Raw genomic sequence first — 21,024 nt, 5'->3', positions numbered from 1 at the left:
CTCACCATGAGTCATACATGCATTAAATAACCTTACCAACCAGTCAATAATACAGTCACCCCCTTTTTCAATAAATTCCACTGCAATACCATCCAAACCCGCTGCCTTGCCAGCTTTCATGTTCCGCAACGCTTTTACTACCTATTCTCTGTTTACCAAATCATTTTCCCTAACCCTCTCACTTTGCACACCACCTCGACCAAAACACCCTATATCTGCCACTCTATCATCAAACATATTCAACAAACCTTCAAAATACTCACTCCATCTCCTTCTCACATCACCACTACTTGTTATCACCTCCCCATTAGCGCCCTTCACTGAAGTTCCCATTTGCTCCCTTGTCTTACGCACTTTATTTACCTCCTTCCAGAACATCTTTTTATTCTCCCTAAAATTTAATGATACTCTCTCACCCCAACTCTCATTTGCCCTCTTTTTCACCTCTTGCACCTTTCTCTTGACCTCCTGTCTCTTTCTTTTATGCATCTCCCACTCAACTGCATTTTTTCCCTGCAAAAATCGTTCAAATGCCTCTCTCTTCTCTTTCACTAATAATCTTACTTCTTCATCCCACCACTCACTACCCTTTCTAATCAACCCACCTCCCACGCTTCTCATGCCACAAACATCTTTTGCGCACTCCATCACTGATTCCCTAAATACATCCCATTCCTCCCCCACTCCCCTTACTTCCATTGTTCTCACCTTTTTGCATTCTGTACTCAGTCTCTCCTGGTACTTCCTCACACAAGTCTCCTTCCCAAGCTCACTTACTCTCACCACCCTCTTCACCCCAACATTCACTCTTCTTTTCTGAAAACCCATACAAATCTTCACCTTAGCCTCCACAAAATAATGATCAGACATCCCTCCAGTTGCACCTCTCAGCACATTAACATCCAAAAGTCTCTCTTTCACGCGCCTGTCAATTAACACGTAATCCAATAACGCTCTCTGGCCATCTCTCCTACTTACATACGTATACTTATGTATATCTCGCTTTTTAAACCAGGTATTCCCAATCACCAATCCTTTCTCAGCACATAAATCTACAAGCTCTTCACCATTTCCATTTACAACAATGAACACCCCATGTATACCAATTATTCCCTCAACTGCCACATTATTCACCTTTGCATTCAAATCACCCATCACTATATATATATTATTATCATTATTATTATTATTATTTTGCTTTGTCACTGTCTCCCGCGTTTGCGAGGTAACGCAAGGAAACAGACGAAAGAAATGGCCCAACCCACCCCCATACACATGTATATACATACACGTCCACACACACAAATATACATACCTATACATCTCAATGTACACATATATATCAACACACACAGACATATACATATATACACATGTACATAATTCATACTGTCTGCCCCTATTTATTCCCATCGCCATGTCGCCAAACATGGAATAACATCCCCCTCCCCTCTCATGTGTGCGAGGTAGCGCTAGGAAAAAACAAAGGCCCCATTCGTTCACACTCAGTCTCTAGCTGTCATGTAATAATGCCCGAAACCACAGCTCCCTTTCCACATCCAGGCCCCACAGAACTTTCCATGGTTTACCCCAGATGCTTCACATCCCCTGATTCAATCCATTGATAATATATATATATATATATATATATATATATATATATATATATATATATATATATATATATATATATATATATTATCCCTGGGGATAGGGGAGAAGGAATACTTCCCACGTATTCCCTGCGTGTCGTAGAAGGCGACTAAAAGGGGAGGGAGCGGGGGACTGGAAATCCTCCCCTCTTGTTTTTTTTTTTTTAATTTTCCAAAAGAAGGAACAGAGAAGGGGGCCAGGTGAGGATATTCCCTCAGAGGCCCAGTCCTCTGTTCTTAACGCTATCTTGCTAATGTGGGAAATGGCGAATAGTTTGAAAGAAAAGAAAAAGAACAAAGGAGGTAAGGGGAGTGGGGGAGGAATGGGATGTATTTAGGGAAGCAGTGATGGACTGCGCAAAAGATGCTTGTAGCATGAGAAGCGTGGGAGGTGGGTTGATTACAAAAGGTAGTGAGTGGTGGGATGAAAAAGTAAGATTATTAGTGAAAGAGAAGAGAGAGGCATTTGGACGATTTTTGCAGGGAAAAAATGCAAATGAGTGGGAGAGGTATAAAAGAAAGAGGCAGGAGGTCAAGAGAAAGGTGCAAGAGGTGAAAAAGAGGGCAAATGAGAGTTGGGGTGAGAGAGTATCATTAAATTTCAGGGAGAATAAAAACATGTTTTGGAAGGAGGTAAATAAAGTGCGTAAGACAAGGGAGCAAATGGGAACTTCAGTGAAGGGGGCAAATGGGGAGGTGATAACAAGTAGTGGTGATGTGAGAAGGAGATGGAGTGAGTATTTTGAAGGTTTGTTGAATGTGTTTGATGATAGAGTGGCAGATATAGGGTGTTTTGGTCGAGGTGGTGTGCAAAGTGAGAGGGTTAGGGAAAATGATTTGGTAAATAGAGAAGAGGTAGTAAAAGCTTTACGGAAGATGAAAGCCGGCAAGGCAGTAGGTTTGGATGGTATTGCAGTGGAATTTATTAAAAAAGGGGGTGACTGTATTGTTGACTGGTTGGTAAGGTTATTTAATGTATGTATGTATGATTCATGGTCTCTAGCTGTCATGTAATAATACACTGAAACCACAGCTCCCTCTCCACATCCAGGCCCCAAAGAACTTTCCATGGTTTACCCCACACGCTTCACATGCCCTGGTTCAATCCATTGACAGCACGTCAACCCCGGTATACCACATCGATCCAATTCACTCTATTCCTTGCCCGCCTTTCACCCTCCTGCATGTTCAGGCCCCGATCACTCAAAATCTTTTTCACTCCATCTTTCCACCTCCAATTTGGTCTCCCACTTCTCCTCGTTCCCTCCACCTCCGACACATATATCCTCTTGGTCAATCTTTCCTAATTCATTCTCTCCATGTGCCCAAACCATTTCAAAACACCCTCTTCTGCTCTCTCAACCACACTCTTTTTATTTCCACACCTCTCTCTTACCCTTACATTACTTACTCGATCAAACCACCCCACACCACACATTGTCCTCAAACATCTCATTTCCAGCACATCCACCCTCCTGCGCACAACTCTATCCATAGCCCACGCCTCGCAACCATACAACATTGTTGGAACCACTATTCCTTCAAAAATAACCATTTTTGCTTTCCGAGATAATGTTCTCGACTTCCACACATTCTTCAAGGCTCCCAGGATTTTCACCCCCTCCCCCACCCTATGATTTACTTCTGCTTCCATGGTTCCATCCGCTGCCAGATCCACTCCCAGATATCTAAAACACTTTACTTCCTCCAGTTTTTCTCCATTCAAACTTACCTCCCAATTGACTTGACCCTCAACCCTACTGTGCCTAATAACCTTGCTCTTATTCACATTTACTCTTAACTTTCTTCTTTCACACACTTTACCAAACTCAGTCACCAGCTTCTGCAGTTTCTCACATGAATCAGCCACCAGCGCTGTAACATCAGTGAACAACAACTGACTCACTTCCCAAGCTCTCTCATCCACAACAGACTTCATACTTGCCCCTCTTTCCAAAACTCTTGCATTCACCTCCCTAACAACCCCATCCATAAACAAATTAAACAACCATGGAGACATCACACACCCCTGCCGCAAACCTACATTCACTGAGAACCAATCACTTTCCTCTCTTCCTACACGTACACATGCCTTACATCCTCGATAAAAACTTTTCACTGCTTCTAACAACTTGCCTCCCACACCATATATTCTTAATACCTTCCACAGAGCATCTCTATCAACTCTATCATATGCCTTCTCCAGATCCATAAATGCTACATACAAATCCATTTGCTTTTCTAAATATTTCTCACATACATTCTTCAAAGGAAACACCTGATCCACACATCCTCTACCACTTCTGAAACCACACTGCTCTTCCCCAATCTGATGCTCTGTACATGCCTTCACCCTCTCAATCAATACCCTACCATATAATTTACCAGGAATACTCAACAAACTCATACCTCTGTAATTTGAGTAATCACTCTTATCCCCTTTGCCTTTGTACAATGGCACTATGCATGCATTCAGCCAATCCTCAGGCACCTCACCATGAATCATACATACATTAAATAACTTTACCAACCAGTCAATAATACAGTCACCCCCTTTTTTAATAAATTCCACTGCAATACCATCCAAACCTGCTGCCTTGCCGGCTTTCATCTTCTGCAAAGCTTTTACTACCTCTTCTCTGTTTACCAAATCATTTTCCCTAACCCTCTCACTTTGCACACCACCTCGACCAAAACACCCTATATCTGCCACTCTATCATCAAACACATTCAACAAACCTTCAAAATACTCACTCCATCTCCTCCTCACATCACCACTACTTGTTATCACCTCCCCATTTGCGCCCTTCAATGAAGTTCCCATTTGCTCCCTTGTCTTACGCACTTTATTTACCTCCTTCCAAAACATCTTTTTATTCTCCCTAAAATTTAATGATACTCTCTCACCCCAACTCTCATTTGCCCTCTTTTTCACCTCTTACACCTTTCTCTTGACCTCCTGTCTCTTTCTTTTATACATCTCCCACTCAATTGCATTTTTTCCCTGCAAAAATCGTTCAAATGCCTCTCTCTTCTCTTTCACTAATAATCTTACTTCTTCATCCCACCACTCACTACCCTTTCTAATCAACCCACCTCCCACGCTTCTCATGCCACAAGCATCTTTTGCGCAGTCCATCACTGATTCCCTAAATACATCCCATTCCTCCCCCACTCCCCTTACTTCCATTGTTCTCACCTTTTTGCATTCTGTACTCAGTCTCTCCTAGTACTTCCTCACACAAGTCTCCTTCCCAAGCTCACTTACTCTCACCACCCTCTTCACCCCAACATTCACTCTTCTTTTCTGAAAACCCATACAAATCTTCACCTTAGCCTCCACAAGATAATGATCAGACATCCCTCCAGTTGCACCTCTCAGCACATTAACATCCAAAAGTCTCTCTTTCGCGCGCCTGTCAATTAACACGTAATCCAATAACGCTCTCTGGCTATCTCTCCTACTTACATACGTATACTTATGTATATCTCGCTTTTTAAACCAGGTATTCCCAATCACCAGTCCTTTTTCAGCACAAAAATCTACAAGCTCTTCACCATTTCCATCTACAACACTGAACACCCCATGTATACCAATTATTCCCTCAACTGCCACATTACTCACCTTTGCATTCAAATCACCCATCACTATATATATATATATATATATATATATATATATATATATATATATATATATATATATATATATATATACTGTAGACTCTATGGAAAAAAATAGAAAATAATGCATTTCTAAGATGTCTACTTTTTTTTTTTTTTAAAGTCAAAGGTGCATCAGTGGTACAACTCAATTTTTTCCAATGAGAGATTATTCAAACCATCAAAATTTGTAAGCAATATGCACTGATGTTTAGAAAATTATTGGGAAGAACTCACGAATCTAATCTAAAGTTCACAAGAGGAAATATAAGAGGACATATTAAACAACAAGTCTGAAAGATGGATGATAATATCTATTATAATATCTATTCTCATAAGAATCCTTGCTTAAGTTGGCAAGGAGCCCGTTACACCAAAGTATACATTTCTGTTGACAAGATAAGAATGAACGATATGTGCTAGTACATTACCTTAAGCTGCTGCTTCAAGGAGTCCATCTGAGAACGAGATGCAACAAGACGCTCCCACATTTTATCATGCTGTTCTGGATTCCTCAGAGTTACAGTACACCACTCCATCAGATCAATAACTTCATTCAGTTGCTTTCTGTGGTACACATGCAAGACCATACTTAACAGTGAACTGAATGATTTTCAGCTTCCATTGCATTCTGTAAATTTCATTTATTCAAAAATTTCAAATACACTTTCATAATTTTCAGGTAGTGAGGTTATAAAATAGTGTCTTATAAACTGATATAAATATGTTCTTGAGGGTGTGGAAATGAGATATTTAGATAATGAGAGTTGAAAAACGAAAATTACAATGTAAGTTCTGGATGAGACAAAGAACAGATGCAGTGAGATATGTGAGACGAACTGAAAGTAGGCTGAAAAAATGCTTGACTGCAAGTAAGACCAATAGCTGGGAAATTAAAGTGTGATACTTAGGATGACTGTAATGCTGGACATGCACCACACCAGTTATCTTTGTCTGAATTACACTATCCTACACCAACCTGTACTGTGAAGAGAAATCCAGTGTAGCTCTGAGTGCTCTATGTAGAAGCTGTAAAGAGGCATCTACAGTCAAGCCACTTGCTTGACGCAAGAGTGATGAATGCGTAAGAGCTGCTATTTCATTCATCTGAGGGAGTCATAACAGTTAAAACATAAGAAGTGCAATGAAGTGATAAATAATTTTTGGATGATCTATTGAATGCATTTGGACAAAAAAAAAAAAAAGAGGCTTTTAACATACAGCACTTAGTTGGAATGAACAGAAGGAGCAAGAAATCCTCCATTCTCAATACAGTACAAAAACTGTCATGAATAAAAGATTCATAAAATTCATATGCATAAACTTTGCAACTTTTATCAGATCACTAACATAATACTACATATATATATATATATATATATATATATATATATATATATATATATATATATATATATATATATATATATATATGGTAAATTATATGGGAGGGTATTGATTGAGAGGGTGAAGGCATGTACAGAGCATCAGATTGGGGAAGAGCAGTGTGGTTTCAGAAGTGGTAGAGGATGTGTGGATCAGGTGTTTGCTTTCAAGAATGTATGTGAGAAATACTTAGAAAAGCAAATGGATTTGTATGTAGCATTTATGGATCTGGAGAAGGCATATGATAGAGTTGATAGAGATGCTCTGTGGAAGGTACTAAGAATATATGGTGTGGGAGGCAAGTTGTTAGAAGCAGTGAAAAGTTTTTATCGAGGATGTAAGGCATGTGTACGTGTAGGAAGAGAGGAAAGTGATTGGTTCTCAGTGAATGTAGGTTTGCGGCAGGAGTGTGTGATGTCTCCATGGTTGTTTAATTTGTTTATGGATGGGGTTGTTAGGGAGGTGAATGCAAGAGTTTTGGAAAGAGGGGCAAGTATGAAGTCTGTTGTGGATGAGAGAGCTTGGGAAGTGAGTCAGTTGTTGTTCACTGATGTTACAGCGCTGGTGGCTGATTCATGTGAGAAACTGCAGAAGCTGGTGACTGAGTTTGGTAAAGTGTGCAAAAGAAGAAAGTTAAGATTAAATGTGAATAAGAGCAAGGTTATTAGACACAGTAGGGTTGAGGGTCAAGTCAATTGGGAGGTAAGTTTGAATGGAGAAAAACTGGAGGAAGTAAAGTGTTTTAGATATCTGGGAGTGGATCTGGCAGCAGATGGAACCATGGAAGCGGAAGTAAATCATAGGGTGGGGGAGGGGGCGAAAATCCTGGGAGCCTTGAAGAATGTGTGGAAGTCAAGAACATTATCTCGGAAAGAAAAATGGTTATGTTTGAAGGAATAGTGGTTCCAACAATGTTGTATGGTTGCGAGGCGTGGGCTATGGATAGAGTTATGCGCAGGAGGATGGATGTGCTGGAGATGAGATGTTTGAGGACAATGTGTGGTGTGAGGTGGTTTGATCGAGTACGTAACGTAAGGGTAAGAGAAATTGTGGAAATAAAAAGAGCACGGTTGAGAGAGCAGAAGAGGGTGTTTTGAAATGGTTTGGGCACATGGAGAGAATGAGTGAGGAAAGATTGACCAAGAGGATATATGTGTAAGAGGTGGAGGGAACGAGGAGAAGTGGGAGACCGAATTGGAGGTGGAAAGATGGAGTGAAAAAGATTTTGTGATCGGGGCCTGAACATGCAGGAGGGTGAAAGGAGGGCAAGGAATAGAGTGAATTGGAGCGATGTGGTATACCAGGGGCTGACGTGCTGTCAGTGGATTGAATCAAGGCATGTGAAGCGTCTGGGGTAAACCATGGAAAGCTGTGTAGGTATGTATATTTGCGTGTGTGGACGTATGTATATACATGTGTATGGGGGGGGGGGGTTGGGCCATTTCTTACGTCTGTTTCCTTGCGCTACCTCGCAAACGCGGGAGACAGCGACAAAGTATAAAAAAAAAAAAGAAAAAAAAAAAAAATATATATATATATATATATATATATATATATATATATATATATATATATATATATATATATATATATAACCTTACCAACCAGTCAACAATACAGTCACCCCCTTTTTTAATAAATTCCACTGCAATACCATCCAAACCTGCTGCTTTGCCGGCTTTCATCTTCCGCAAAGCTTTTACTACCTCTTCTCTGTTTACCAAATCATTTTCCCTAACCCTCTCACTTTGCACACCACCTCGACCAAAACACCCTATATCTGCCACTCTATCATCAAACACATTCAACAAACCTTCAAAATACTCACTCTATCTCCTTCTCACATCACCACTACTTGTTATCACCTCCCCATTTGCGCCCTTCACTGAAGTTCCCATTTGCTCCCTTGTCTTATGCACTTTATTTACCTCCTTCCAGAACATCTTTTTATTCTCCCTAAAATTTAATGATACTCTCTCACCCCAACTCTCATTTGCCCTTTTTTCACCTCTTGCATATTTTTTTTTTTTTTTTTTTTTTTGCTTTGTCGCTGTCTCCCGCGTTTGCGAGGTAGCGCAAGGAAACAGATGAAAGAAATGGCCCAACCCACCCCCATACACATGTATATACATACGTCCACACACGCAAATATACATACCTACACAGCTTTCCATGGTTTACCCCAGACGCTTCACATGCCCTGATTCAATCCACTGACAGCACGTCAACCCCGGTATACCACATCGCTCCAATTCACTCTATTCCTTGCCCTCCTTTCACCCTCCTGCATGTTCAGGCCCCGATCACACAAAATCTTCTTCACTCCATCTTTCCACCTCCAATTTGGTCTCCCTCTTCTCCTCGTTCCCTCCACCTCCGACACATATATCCTCTTGGTCAATCTTTCCTCACTCATTCTCTCCATGTGCCCAAACCATTTCAAAACACCCTCTTCTGCTCTCTCAACCACGCTCTTTTTATTTCCACACATCTCTCTTACCCTTATGTTACTTACTCGATCAAACCACCTCACACCACACATTGTCCTCAAACATCTCATTTCCAGCACATCCATCCTCCTGTGCACCACTCTATCCATAGCCCACGCCTCGCAACCATACAACATTGTTGGAACCACTATTCCTTCAAACATACCCATTTTTGCTCTCCGAGATAATGTTCTCGACTTCCACACATTCTTCAAGGCTCCCAGAATTTTCGCCCCCTCCCCCACCCTATGATCCACTTCCGCTTCCATGGTTCCATCCGCTCCCAGATCCACTCCCAGATATCTAAAACACTTCACTTCCTCCAGTTTTTCTCCATTCAAACTCACCTCCCAATTGAATTGACCCTCAACCCTACTGTACCTAATAACCTTGCTCTTATTCACATTTACTCTTAACTTTCTTCTTTCACACACTTTTGTCTGTTTCCTTGCGCTGCCTCGCTAGCGTGGGAGACAGCAACAAAGGAAAATAATAAATGAATAATAAATTAAGTCTGTTTTTTTTTTTTTATTTGCTTTGTAGCTGTCTCCCGTGTCTGCGAGGTGGCGCGGGGAAACAGACGAAGGAAATGGCCCAACCCACCCCCATACACAAGTATGTACATACACGTCCACAATTTGGTGTGGTAATAAGAAGAGTGTGGTTGAGAGAGCAGAAGAGGGCGTTTTGAAATAGTTTGGTCCCATGGAGAGAATGAGTGAGGAAAGATTGACAAAGAGGATATATATGTCACAAATGGAAGGAATGAGGAGAAGTGGGAGACCAAATTGGAGGTGGAAAGATGGAGTGAAAAAGATTTTGAGTGATCGGGGCCTGAACATGCAGGAGGGTGAAAGGCGTGCAAGGAATAGAGTGAATTGGAATGATGTGGTATACCGGGGTCGACATGCTATCAATGGATTGAACCAGGGCATGTGAGGCATCTTTGGTAAACCATGGAAAGTTTTGTGGGGCTTGGATGTGGAAAGGGAGGTGTGGTTTCGGTAGCGCTAGGAAAACACAGCAAAGGCCACATTCATTCACACTCAGTCTCTAACTCTCATGTATAATGCACCGAAACCACAGTTCCCTTTCCACATCCAGGCCTCACAAAACTTTCCATGATTTACCCCAGTCGCTTCACATGCCATGGTTCAATCCATTGACAGCACGTCAACCCCAGTATACCACATCATTCCAATGCACTCTATTCCTTGCACGCCTTTCACCCCCCAGTATGTTAAGGCCCCGATCACTCAAAATCTTTTTCACTCCATCCTCCCACCTCCAATTTGGTCTCCCACTTCTTCTTGTTCCCTCCACCTATGACATATATATCCTCTTTGTCAATATTTCCTCACTCATTCTCTCCATGTGACCAAACCATTTCAATACACCTGCTTCTGCTCTATCAATCACGCTCTTTTTATTACCACACAGCTTTCTTACCCTTTCATTACTTCAATCAAACCACCTCACACCACACATTGTCCTCAAACATCTCACTTCCAGCACATCCACCCTCCTCTGCACAACTACATCTATGGCCTATGCCTTGCAACCATATAACATTGTTGGAACCACTATTCCTTCAAACATACCCATTTTTGCTTTCCGAGATAATGTTCTCGCCTTCCACACATTTTTCAATGCTTCCTGAATTTTTGTCCCTCCCCCACCCTGTGACTCATTTCCGCTTCCATGGTTCCATCCGCTGCCAAATCCACTCCCAGATACCTAAATACTTCACTTCCTCCAGTTTTTCTCCATTCAAACTTAACTCCCAGTTGACTTGTCCCTCAACCCTACTGTTCCTGATAACCTTGCTCTTATTCACATTTACTCTAAGCTTTCTTCTTTCACACACTTTACCAAACTCAGTCACCAGCTTCTGCAGTTTCTTATCTGAATCAGCCACCAGCGCTGTATCATCAGTGAACAACAACTGACTCACTTCCCAAGGCCTCTCATCCACAACACACTACATACTTGACCCTCTTTCCAAAACTCTTGCATTCACCTCCCTAACAATCCCATCCATGAACAAATTAAACAACCATGGAGACATCACGCAGCCCTGCCAGAAACCGATATTCACTGAGAACCAATCACTTTCCTCTCTTCTTACTTGTACATATGCATTATATCCTCAATAAAAACTTTTCATTGCTTCCACCAATTTACCTCCCACAGAGCATCTCTATCAACTCTATCATATGCAATCTCCAGGTCCATAAGTGCTACATACAGATCCATTTGTTTTTCTAAGTATTTCTCACATACATTCTTCAAAGCAAACACCTGATCCACACACCCTCTACCACTTCTAAAACCACACTGCTCTTCCCCAATCTGATGCTCTGTACATGCCTTCACCCTCTCAATAAATAACCTCCCATATAACTTCCCATGAATACTCAGCAAACTTATACCTCTGTAGTTTGAACACTTACCTTTATTCCCTTTGCCTCAGTACAATGGCACTATGCATGCATTCTGCCAATCCTCAGGCACTTCATCAAGAGTCATACATACATTGAATATTTTCACCAACCAGTCAACAACACAGTCATCCCCTTTTTTCATAATTTCCACTGCAATACCATCTAAAGCCGCCGCCTTGCCAGCTTTCATCTTCCGCAAAGCTTTCACTACTGCTTCTCTGTTTACCAAATCATTTTCCCTGACTCTCTCAATTCACACATCGCCTCAACCAAAACCCCCTATATCTGCCACTCTTTCATCTAACATATTCAACAAACCTTCAAAATACTCACTCCATTTCCTTCTCACATCACCACTACTTGTAATTACATCCCCATTAGCCCCCTTCACCAATGTTCCCATTTGTTCTCTTGTCTTACACAATTTATTTACCTCCTTTCACAACATATTTCTATTACTATTATTATCATTATTATTATTATTATTATTATTATTATTATTATTATTATTAATATCATCATTTCTTTTATCATACTTTGTCGCTGTCTCCCGCGATAGCGAGGTAGCGCAAGGAAACAGATGAAAGAAGGGCCCAACCCACCCACATACACATGTATATACATACACGTCCACACATGCACATATACATACCTATACATCTCAACGTATACATATATATACACACACAGACTTATACATATATACACATGTACATTATTCATACTGTCTGCCCCTATTCATTCCGTTGCCATACCCACCACACATGAATTGAAAACCCCTTCCCCCCGCATGTGCACGAGGTAGTGCAAGCAAAGACAACAGAGGCCACATTCATTCACACTTAGTCTCTAGCTGTCATATATAATGCACCGAAACACAGCTCCCTTTCCACATCCAGGCCCCACAAAACTTTCCATGGTTTACCCCAGACGCTTCACATGCCCTGGTTCAATCCATTGACAGCATGTTGACCCCGCTATACAACATTGTTCCAGTTCACTCTATTACTTAAACGCCTTTCACTCTCCTGCATGTTCAGGCCCCGATCACTCAAAATCTTTTTCACTCCATCTTTCCATCTCCAATTTGGTCTCCCACTTCTTGTTCCCTCCACCTCTGACACATATATCCACTTTGTCAATCTTTCCTCACTCATTCTCTCTCTGTGACCAAACTATTTCACACATCTCTCTTACCCTTTCATTACTTACTCGATCAAACCACCTCACACCACATATTGTCCTCAAACATCTCATTTCCAGCACATCCACACTCCTCCACACAACTCTATCTATAGTCCACGCAACGCAACCATATAACATTGTTGGAATCACTATTCCTTCAAATATACCCATTTTTGCTTTCTGAGATAACGTTCTCGCCTTCCACACATTTTTCAATGCTTCCAGAACTTTCACCACCTCCCCCACCCTGTGACTCACTTCCGCTTCCATGGTTCCATCCACTGCCAAATCCACTCCCAGATACCTAAAACACTTCACTTCCAGTTTTTCTCCATTCAAACTTACCTCCCAACTGATCTGTCCCTCAACCCTACGGTTCCTGATAGCCTTGCTCCTATTCACATCTACTCTAAGCTTTCTTCTTTCAAACACTTTACCAAACTCAGTCACCTGCTTCTGCAGTTTCTTGCCCGAATCAGCCACCAGCGCTGTATCATCAGTGAACAGCAACTGCCTCATTTCCCAAGCCCTCTCATCCACAACAGACTACATACTTGCCCCTCTTTCCAAAACTCTTGCATTCACCTCCTTAACAATCCCATCCATAAACAAATTAAACACCCTGCCACACCTGAAATAGCAACCCCTTACCTACGTATGTGCGCGAGGTAGCACTAGGAAAGACAACAAAGGCCACATTCGTTCACACTCAGTCTCTAGATGTCATGTATAATGCACCGAAACCACAGCTCCCTTTCCACATCCAGGCCCCACACAAATTTCCATGGTTTACCCCAGATGCTTCACATGCCCTGGTTCAATCCATTGACAGCATGTCGACCCCAGTATACCACATTGTTCCAATTCACTCTATTCCTTGCAAGCCTTTCACCCTCCTGCATGTTCAGGCCTCGATCACTCGAAATCTTTTTCACTCCATCTTTCCACCTCCAATTTGGTCTCCCACTTCTCATTCCCTCCACCTCTGACACCTATATCCTCTTTGTCAATCTTTCCTCACTCATTCTCTCCATGTGACCAAACCATTTCAAAACACCCTCTTCTGCTCTCTGAAGTACAATCTTTTTATTACCACAAATATCTCTTACCCTTTCATTACTTACTCGATCAAACCACCTCACACTACACATTGTCCTCAAGCATCTCATTTCCAACACATCCACCCTCCTCCACACAACTCTATCTATAGCCCATGCCTTGTAACCATATAACATTGTTGGAACCACTATTCCTTCAAATATACCCATTTTTGCTAAGTTAATGTTCTCGACTTCCACACATTTTTAACGCTCCCAGAACTTTTGCCCCCTCCCCCACCCAATGATTCACTTCCACTTCCATGGTCCCATCCGCTGCTAAATCCACTCCCAGATATCTAAAACACTTCACTTCCTCCAGTTTTTCTCCATTCAAACTTACCTCCCAATTGACTTGTCCCTCAACCCTATTGTACCTAATAACCTCCCTCGTATTCGCATTCACTCTCAGCTTTCTTCTTTCACACACTTTAGCAAACTCAGTTACCAGCTTCTCCAGTTTCTCACCCAAATCAGCCACCAGCGCTGTATCATCTGTGAACAACAAATGACTCACTTCCCAAGCTCTCTCATCCACAACAGACTACATACTTGCCCCTCTTTCCAAATCTCTTACATTCACCTCCCTAACAACCCCATCAATAAAAAAATCAAACAACCATGGAGGCATTACGCACCCCTGCCACAAACCAACATTCACTGAGAACCAATCACTTTCCTCTTTTACTACACGTACAAATGCCTTAGACCCTTCATAAAATTTACGGAGGTATAAGTTTGTTGAGTATTCCTGGTAAATTATATGGGAGGGTATTGATTGAGAGGGTGAAGGCATGTACAGAGCATAAGACTGGGGAAGAGCAGTGTGGTTTCATAAGTGGTAGAGGATGTGTGGATCAGGTGGTTGCTTTGAAGAATCCCCTGGGGATAGGGGAGAAAGAATACTTCCCACATATTCCTCACTTGTCGTAGCAGGTGACTAAAGGGACGGGAGCGGGGGGGGGGGGGGGGCTAGAAACACTCCACTCCTTCTATTTAACTTTCTAAAAGGGGAAATAGATGAAGGAGTCACACAGGGAGTGCTCATCCTCCTCGAAGGCTCAGATTGGGGTGTCTAAATGTGTGTGGATGTAACCAAGATGAGAAAAAAGGAAAGATAGGTAGTATGTTTGAGGAATGGAATCTGGAGGTTTTGGCTCTGAGTGAAACGAAGCTCAAGGGTAAAGGGGAAGAGTGGTTTGGGAATGTCTTGGGAGTAAAGTCAGGGGTTAGTGAGAGGACAAGAGCATGGGAAGTAGTAGCACTACTCCTGAAACAGGAGTGGTGGGAGTGTGTGATAGAGTGTAAGAAAGTAAACTCTAGACTGATATAGGTAAAACTGAAAGTGGATGGAGAGAGATGGGTGATTATTGGTGCATATGCACCTGGGAATGAGAAGAAAGATCACGAGGCAAGTGTTTTGGGAGCAGCTGAGTGAGTGTGTTAGTAGTTTTGATGCACAAGACCAGGTTATAGTGATGGGTGATTTGAATGCAAAGGTGAGTAATGTGGAAGTTGAGGGAATAATTGGTATACATGAGGTGTTCAGTGTTATAAATGGAAATTGTGAAGAGCTTGTAGATGTATGTGCTGAAAAAGGACTGGTGATTGGGAATACCTGGTTTTAAAAGAGAGATATACATAAGTATACGTATGTAAGTAGGAGAGATGGCCAGAGAGCGTTACTGGATTACATGTTAATTGACAAGCGCGCGAGAGATTTTGGATGTTAATTTGCTGAGAGGTGCAACTGGAGGGATATCTGATCATTATCTTGTGGAGGCGAAGGTGAAGATTTGTAGAGGTTTTCAGAAAAGAAGAGAGAATGTTGGGGTGAAAAGAGTGGTGAGAGTAAGTGAGCTTGGGAAGGAGACTTGTGTGAGGAAGTACCAGGAGAGACTAAGTACAGAATGGAAAAAGGTGAGAACAAAGGAGGTAAGGGGAGTGGGGGATGAATGGGATGTATTTAGGGAGGCAGTGATGGCTTGTGCAAAAGATGCTTGTTTCATGAGAAGCATGGGAGGTGGGCAGATTAGAAAGGGTAGTGAGTGGTGGGATGAAGTAGTAAGATTATTAGTAAAAGAGAAGAGAGAGGCATTTGGAAGATTTTTGCAGGGAAATAATGCAAATGACTGGGAGATGTATAAAAGAAAGAGGCAGGAGGTCAAGAGAAAGGTGCAAGAAGTGAAAAAGAGGGCATATGAGAGTTGAGGTGAGAGAGTATCATTAAATTTTAGGGAGAATAAAAAGATGTTTTGGAAGGAGGTAAATAAAGCACATAAGACAAGGGAACAAATGGGAACTTCAGTGAAGGAGGCCAATGGGAGGTGATAACAAGTAGTGGTGATGTGAGAAGGAGATGGAGTGAGTATTTTGAAGGTTTGTTGATAGAGTGGCAGATATAGGGTGTTTTGGTCGAGGTGGTGTGCAAAGTGAGAGGGTTAGGGAAAATGATTTGGTAAACAGAGAAGAGGTAGTAAAAGCTTTGCAGAAGATGAAAGAAGGCTAGGCAGTGGGTTTGGATGGTATTGCAGTGGAATTTATTAAAAAAAGTGGGTGACTGTAATGTTGACTGGTTGGTAAGGTTATTTAATGTATGTATGACTCATGCTGAGGTGCCTAAGGATTGGCAGAATGTTTCCATAGTGCCATTGTACAAAGGCAAAGGGGATAAAAGTGAGTGTTCAAATTACAGAGGAATAAGTTTGTTGAGTATTCCTGGGAAATTATATGGGAGGGTATTGATTGAAAGGGTGAAGGCATGTACAGAGCATCAGATTGGGGAAGAGTTGTGTGGTTTCAGAAGTGGTAGATGATGTGTGGATTAGGTGTTTGCTTTGACAAATGTATGTGAGAAATACTTAGAAAAGCAAATGGATTTGTATGTAGCATTTATGGATCTGGAGAAGGAATATGATAGAGTTGATAGAGATGCTCTGTGGAAGGTATTAAGAATATATGGTGTGGGAGGCGAGTTGTTGGAAGCACTGAAAAGTTTTTATCGAGGATGTAAGGCATGTGTATGTGTAAGAAGAGAGGAAAGTGATTGGTTCTCATTGAATGTAAGTTTGCGGCATGGGTGTGTGATGTCTTCATGGTTGTTTAATTTGTTTATGGATGGGGTTGTTAGGGAGAAGAATGCAAGAGTTTTGGAAAGAGGGGCAAGTATGCAGTCTGTTGTGGATGAGAGAATTGGGAAGCGAGTCAGTTGTTGCTCGCTGATGATACAGCGCTGGTGGCTGATTCATGTGAGAAACCGCAGAGGCTGGTGACTGAGTTTGGTAAAGTGTGTGAAAGAAGAAAGCTGAGAGTAAATGTGAATAAGAGCAAGGTTATTAGGTACAGTAGGGTTGAGGGACAAGTCAACTGGGAGGCAAGTTTGAATGGAGAAAAACTGGAGGAAGTAAAGTGTTTTAGATATTTGGGAATAGATTTGGCAGCAGATGGAACCATGGAAGTGGAAGTGAATCATAGGGTGGGGGAGGGGGCGAAAGTTCTGGGAGCATTGAAGAATGTGTGGAAGTCGAGAACATTATCTCGGAAAGCAAAAATGGGTATGTTTGAAGGAATAGTGGTTCCAACAATGTCATATGATTGTGAGATGTGGGCTATGGATAGAGTTGTGCGGTGGAGGGTGGATGTGCTGGAAATGAGATGTCTGGGACAATATCTGGTGTGAGGTGGTTTGATTGAGTAAGTAATAATAGGGTAAGAGAGATGGGTGGTGATAAAAAGAGTGTGGTTGAGAGCAGAAGAGGGTGTTTTGAAAAGGTTTGGTCACATGGAGAGAATGAGTGAGGAAAGATTGACCAAGAGGCTATATGTGTCAGAAGTGGAGGGAACGAGAAGTGGGAGACCAAATTGGAGGTGGAAAGATGGAGTGAAAAAGATTTTGAGTGATTGCGGCCTGAATATGCAGGAGGGTGAAAGGTGTGCAAGGAATAGTGAATTGGAACGATGTGGTTTACCGGGATCGATGTGGTGTCAATGGATTGAACAAGGGCTTGTGAAGCCTCTGGGGTAAACCATAGAAAGTTCTGTGGGGCCTGGATGTGGAAAGGGAGCTGTGTTTCAGTGCATTATTACATGACAGCTAGAGACTGAGTGTGAATGAATGTGGCCTTTTTTGTCTTTTCCTAGCGCTACCTTGTGCACATGAGGGGGGGGTGGGGGTTGGTATTTCATGTGTGGCGGGGTGGCGATGGGAATGAATAAGGGCAGACAGTACGAATTATGTACATGTGTATATATGTATATGTCTGTGTGTGTATATATATGTATATGTTGAGATGTACAGGTATGTATATTTGCGTGCGTGGGTGTGTATGTATATACATGTGTATGTGGGTGGGTTGGGCTATTCTTTCGTCTATTTCCTTGCACTACCTCGGTAACGCGGGAGACAGCGACAAAGCAAAATAAATAAATGTAATATTTATTTATTTATCTATTTTGCTTTGTCGCTGTCTCTCGCGTTAGCTAGGTAGCGCAAGGAAACAGACGAAAGAATGGCCCTTGTTCCTTGTTCCCTCCACCTCTGACAGATATATCCTCTTTGTCAATCTTTCCTCACTCATTCTCTCCATGTGACCAAACCTTTTCAAACACCCTCTTCTGCTCTCTCAACCACACTCTTTTTATTACCACACATCTCTCTTACCCTTACATTACTTACTCGATCAAACCACCTCACACCACAAACTGTCCTCAAACATCTCATTTCCAGCACATCCACCCTCCTCTGCACAACTCTTTCTATAGCCCATGCCTTGCAACCATATAACATTGTTGGAACCACTATTTATTCAAACATACCCATTTTTGCTTTCCAAGACAATGTTCTCGACTTCCACACATTGTTTGAGGCTCCCAGAATTTTCGCCCCCTCCCCCACCCTATGATTCACTTCTGCTTCCATGGTTCCATCCGCTGCCAAAGCCACTCCCAGACATCTAAAGCACTTCACTCCCTCCACTTTTTCTCCATTCAAAGTTACCTCCCAACTGACTTGACCCTCAACCCTACTTTACCTAATAACCTTGCTCTTATTCACATTTACTCTCAACTTTCTTCTTTCACACACTTTACCAAACTTAGTCACCAGCTTCTGCAGTTTCTCACCCAAATCAGCCATCAGCGCTGTATCATCAGCGAACAACAACTGACTCACTTCCCAAGCTTTCTCATCCACAACAGATTGCATACTTGCCCCTCTTGCATTCACCTCCCTAACAACCCCATTCATAAACAAATTAAACAACCATGGAGACATCACACACCTCTGCTGCAAACCTTCATTCACTGAGAACCAATCACTTTCCTCTCTTCCTACACGAACACATGCCTTACATCCTCGATAAAAACTTTTCACTGCCTCTAACAACTTGCCTCCCACACCATATATTCTTAATACCTTCAACAGAGCATCTCTATCAACTCTATCATATGCCTTCTCCAGATCCATAAATGCTACATACAAATCCATTTGCTTTTCTAAGTATTTCATTCTTCAAAGCAAACACCTGATCCACACATCCTCTACCACTTCTGAAACCGCACTGCTCTTCCCCAATCTGATGCTCTGTACATGCCTTCACCAGGGCATTTGAAGTGTCTGGGGTAAGTCATGGAAAGTTCTGTGGGGCCTGGATGTGTTAAGGGAGCTGTGGTTTCGCTGCATTATTACATGACAGCTAGAGACTGAGTGTGAACGAATGGGGCCTTTGTTGTCTTTTCCTAGTGTGACCTCGCACACATGAGGGGGGGGAGGGGGTTGTTATTTCATGTGTGGCAAGGTGGCGATGGGAATGAATAAAGGCAGACAGTATGAATTATGTACATGTGTATATATGTATATATCTAAGTGTGTATATATATGTATACATTGAGATGTATAGGTATGTATATTTGCGTGTGTGGACGTGTATGTATATACATGTGTATGTGGGTGGGTTGGGCCATTCTTTCGTCTGTTTCTTTGCGCTATCTCGCTAACGAGGGAGACAGCGACAAAGCAAAATAAATAAATAAAAATATAAATATATATATGGATGAAGGCATGCAAGTATGAACTGTATATGTGTATATATGTTTATGACTGTGTGTGTATGTATATGCATGTATACGAGCGTGTATGGGCATTTATGTATCTATATATATGTATATGAGTGAATGGGCCATCCTTTGTCTCCTTCCTGGCGCTACCTCACTGACGTTGGAAGCAGCAATTATGTTTTTTTTTTTTTTTTTTTTGCTTTGTCGGTCTCCCGCGTTTGCGAGGCAGCGCAAGGAAACAGACGAAAGAAATGGCCCAACCCACCCCCATACACATGTATATACATACGTCCACACACGCAAATATACATACCTACACAGCTTTCCATGGTTTACCCCAGACGCTTCACATGCCTTGATTCAATCCACTGACAGCACGTCAACCCCGGTATACCACATCGATCCAATTCACTCTATTCCTTGCCCTCCTTTCACCCTCCTGCATGTTCAGGCCCCGATCACACAAAATCTTTTTCACTCCATCTTTCCACCTCCAATTTGGTCTCCCTCTTCTCCTCGTTCCCTCCACCTCCGACACATATATCCTCTTGGTCAATCTTTCCTCACTCATTCTCTCCATGTGACCAAACCATTTCAAAACACCCTCTTCTGCTCTCTCAACCACGCTCTTTTTATTTCCACACATCTCTCTTACCCTTATGTTACTTACTCGATCAAACCACCTCACACCACACATTGTCCTCGAACATCTCATTTCCAGCACATCCATCCTCCTGCGCACAACTCTATCCATAGCCCACGCCTCGCAACCATACAACATTGTTGGAACCACTATTCCTTCAAACATACCCATTTTTGCTTTCCGAGATAATGTTCTCGACTTCCACACATTCTTTAAGGCTCCCAGAATTTTCGCCCCCTCCCCCACCCTATGATCCACTTCCGCTTCCATGGTTCCATCCGCTGCCAGATCCACTCCCAGATATCTAAAACACTTCACTTCCTCCAGTTTTTCTCCATTCAAACTCACCTCCCAATTGACTTGACCCTCAACCCTACTGTACCTAATAACCTTGCTCTTATTCACATTTAC

The 21,024-nt window shown here is 42.1% G+C and overlaps 1 protein-coding gene across 2 annotated transcripts in view; it reads right to left on the bottom strand.

The window, feature by feature from the left end:
* The window catches only part of LOC139751794 (diablo IAP-binding mitochondrial protein-like), a 52,768-nt gene that overhangs the window by 24,615 nt on the left and 7,129 nt on the right, over window positions 1-21,024 (bottom strand). For both annotated transcript variants that reach the window (XM_071667331.1, XM_071667330.1), the window contains exons 2-3: window positions 6,295-6,422; window positions 5,747-5,882 (exon numbers count right to left, since the gene is read on the bottom strand). In XM_071667331.1, coding sequence (XP_071523432.1) covers window positions 5,747-5,882; window positions 6,295-6,422 — 264 coding nt within the window. The remainder of the gene's footprint in view (window positions 1-5,746; window positions 5,883-6,294; window positions 6,423-21,024) is intronic.

The sequence above is a fragment of the Panulirus ornatus genome, chromosome 12 (assembly GCF_036320965.1).
Source record: "Panulirus ornatus isolate Po-2019 chromosome 12, ASM3632096v1, whole genome shotgun sequence".
NCBI classification, from domain to species: domain Eukaryota; kingdom Metazoa; phylum Arthropoda; class Malacostraca; order Decapoda; family Palinuridae; genus Panulirus; species Panulirus ornatus.
Note: the sequence above shows the minus strand (reverse complement) of the source record. Positions and strands in the feature narration are given on the sequence as shown.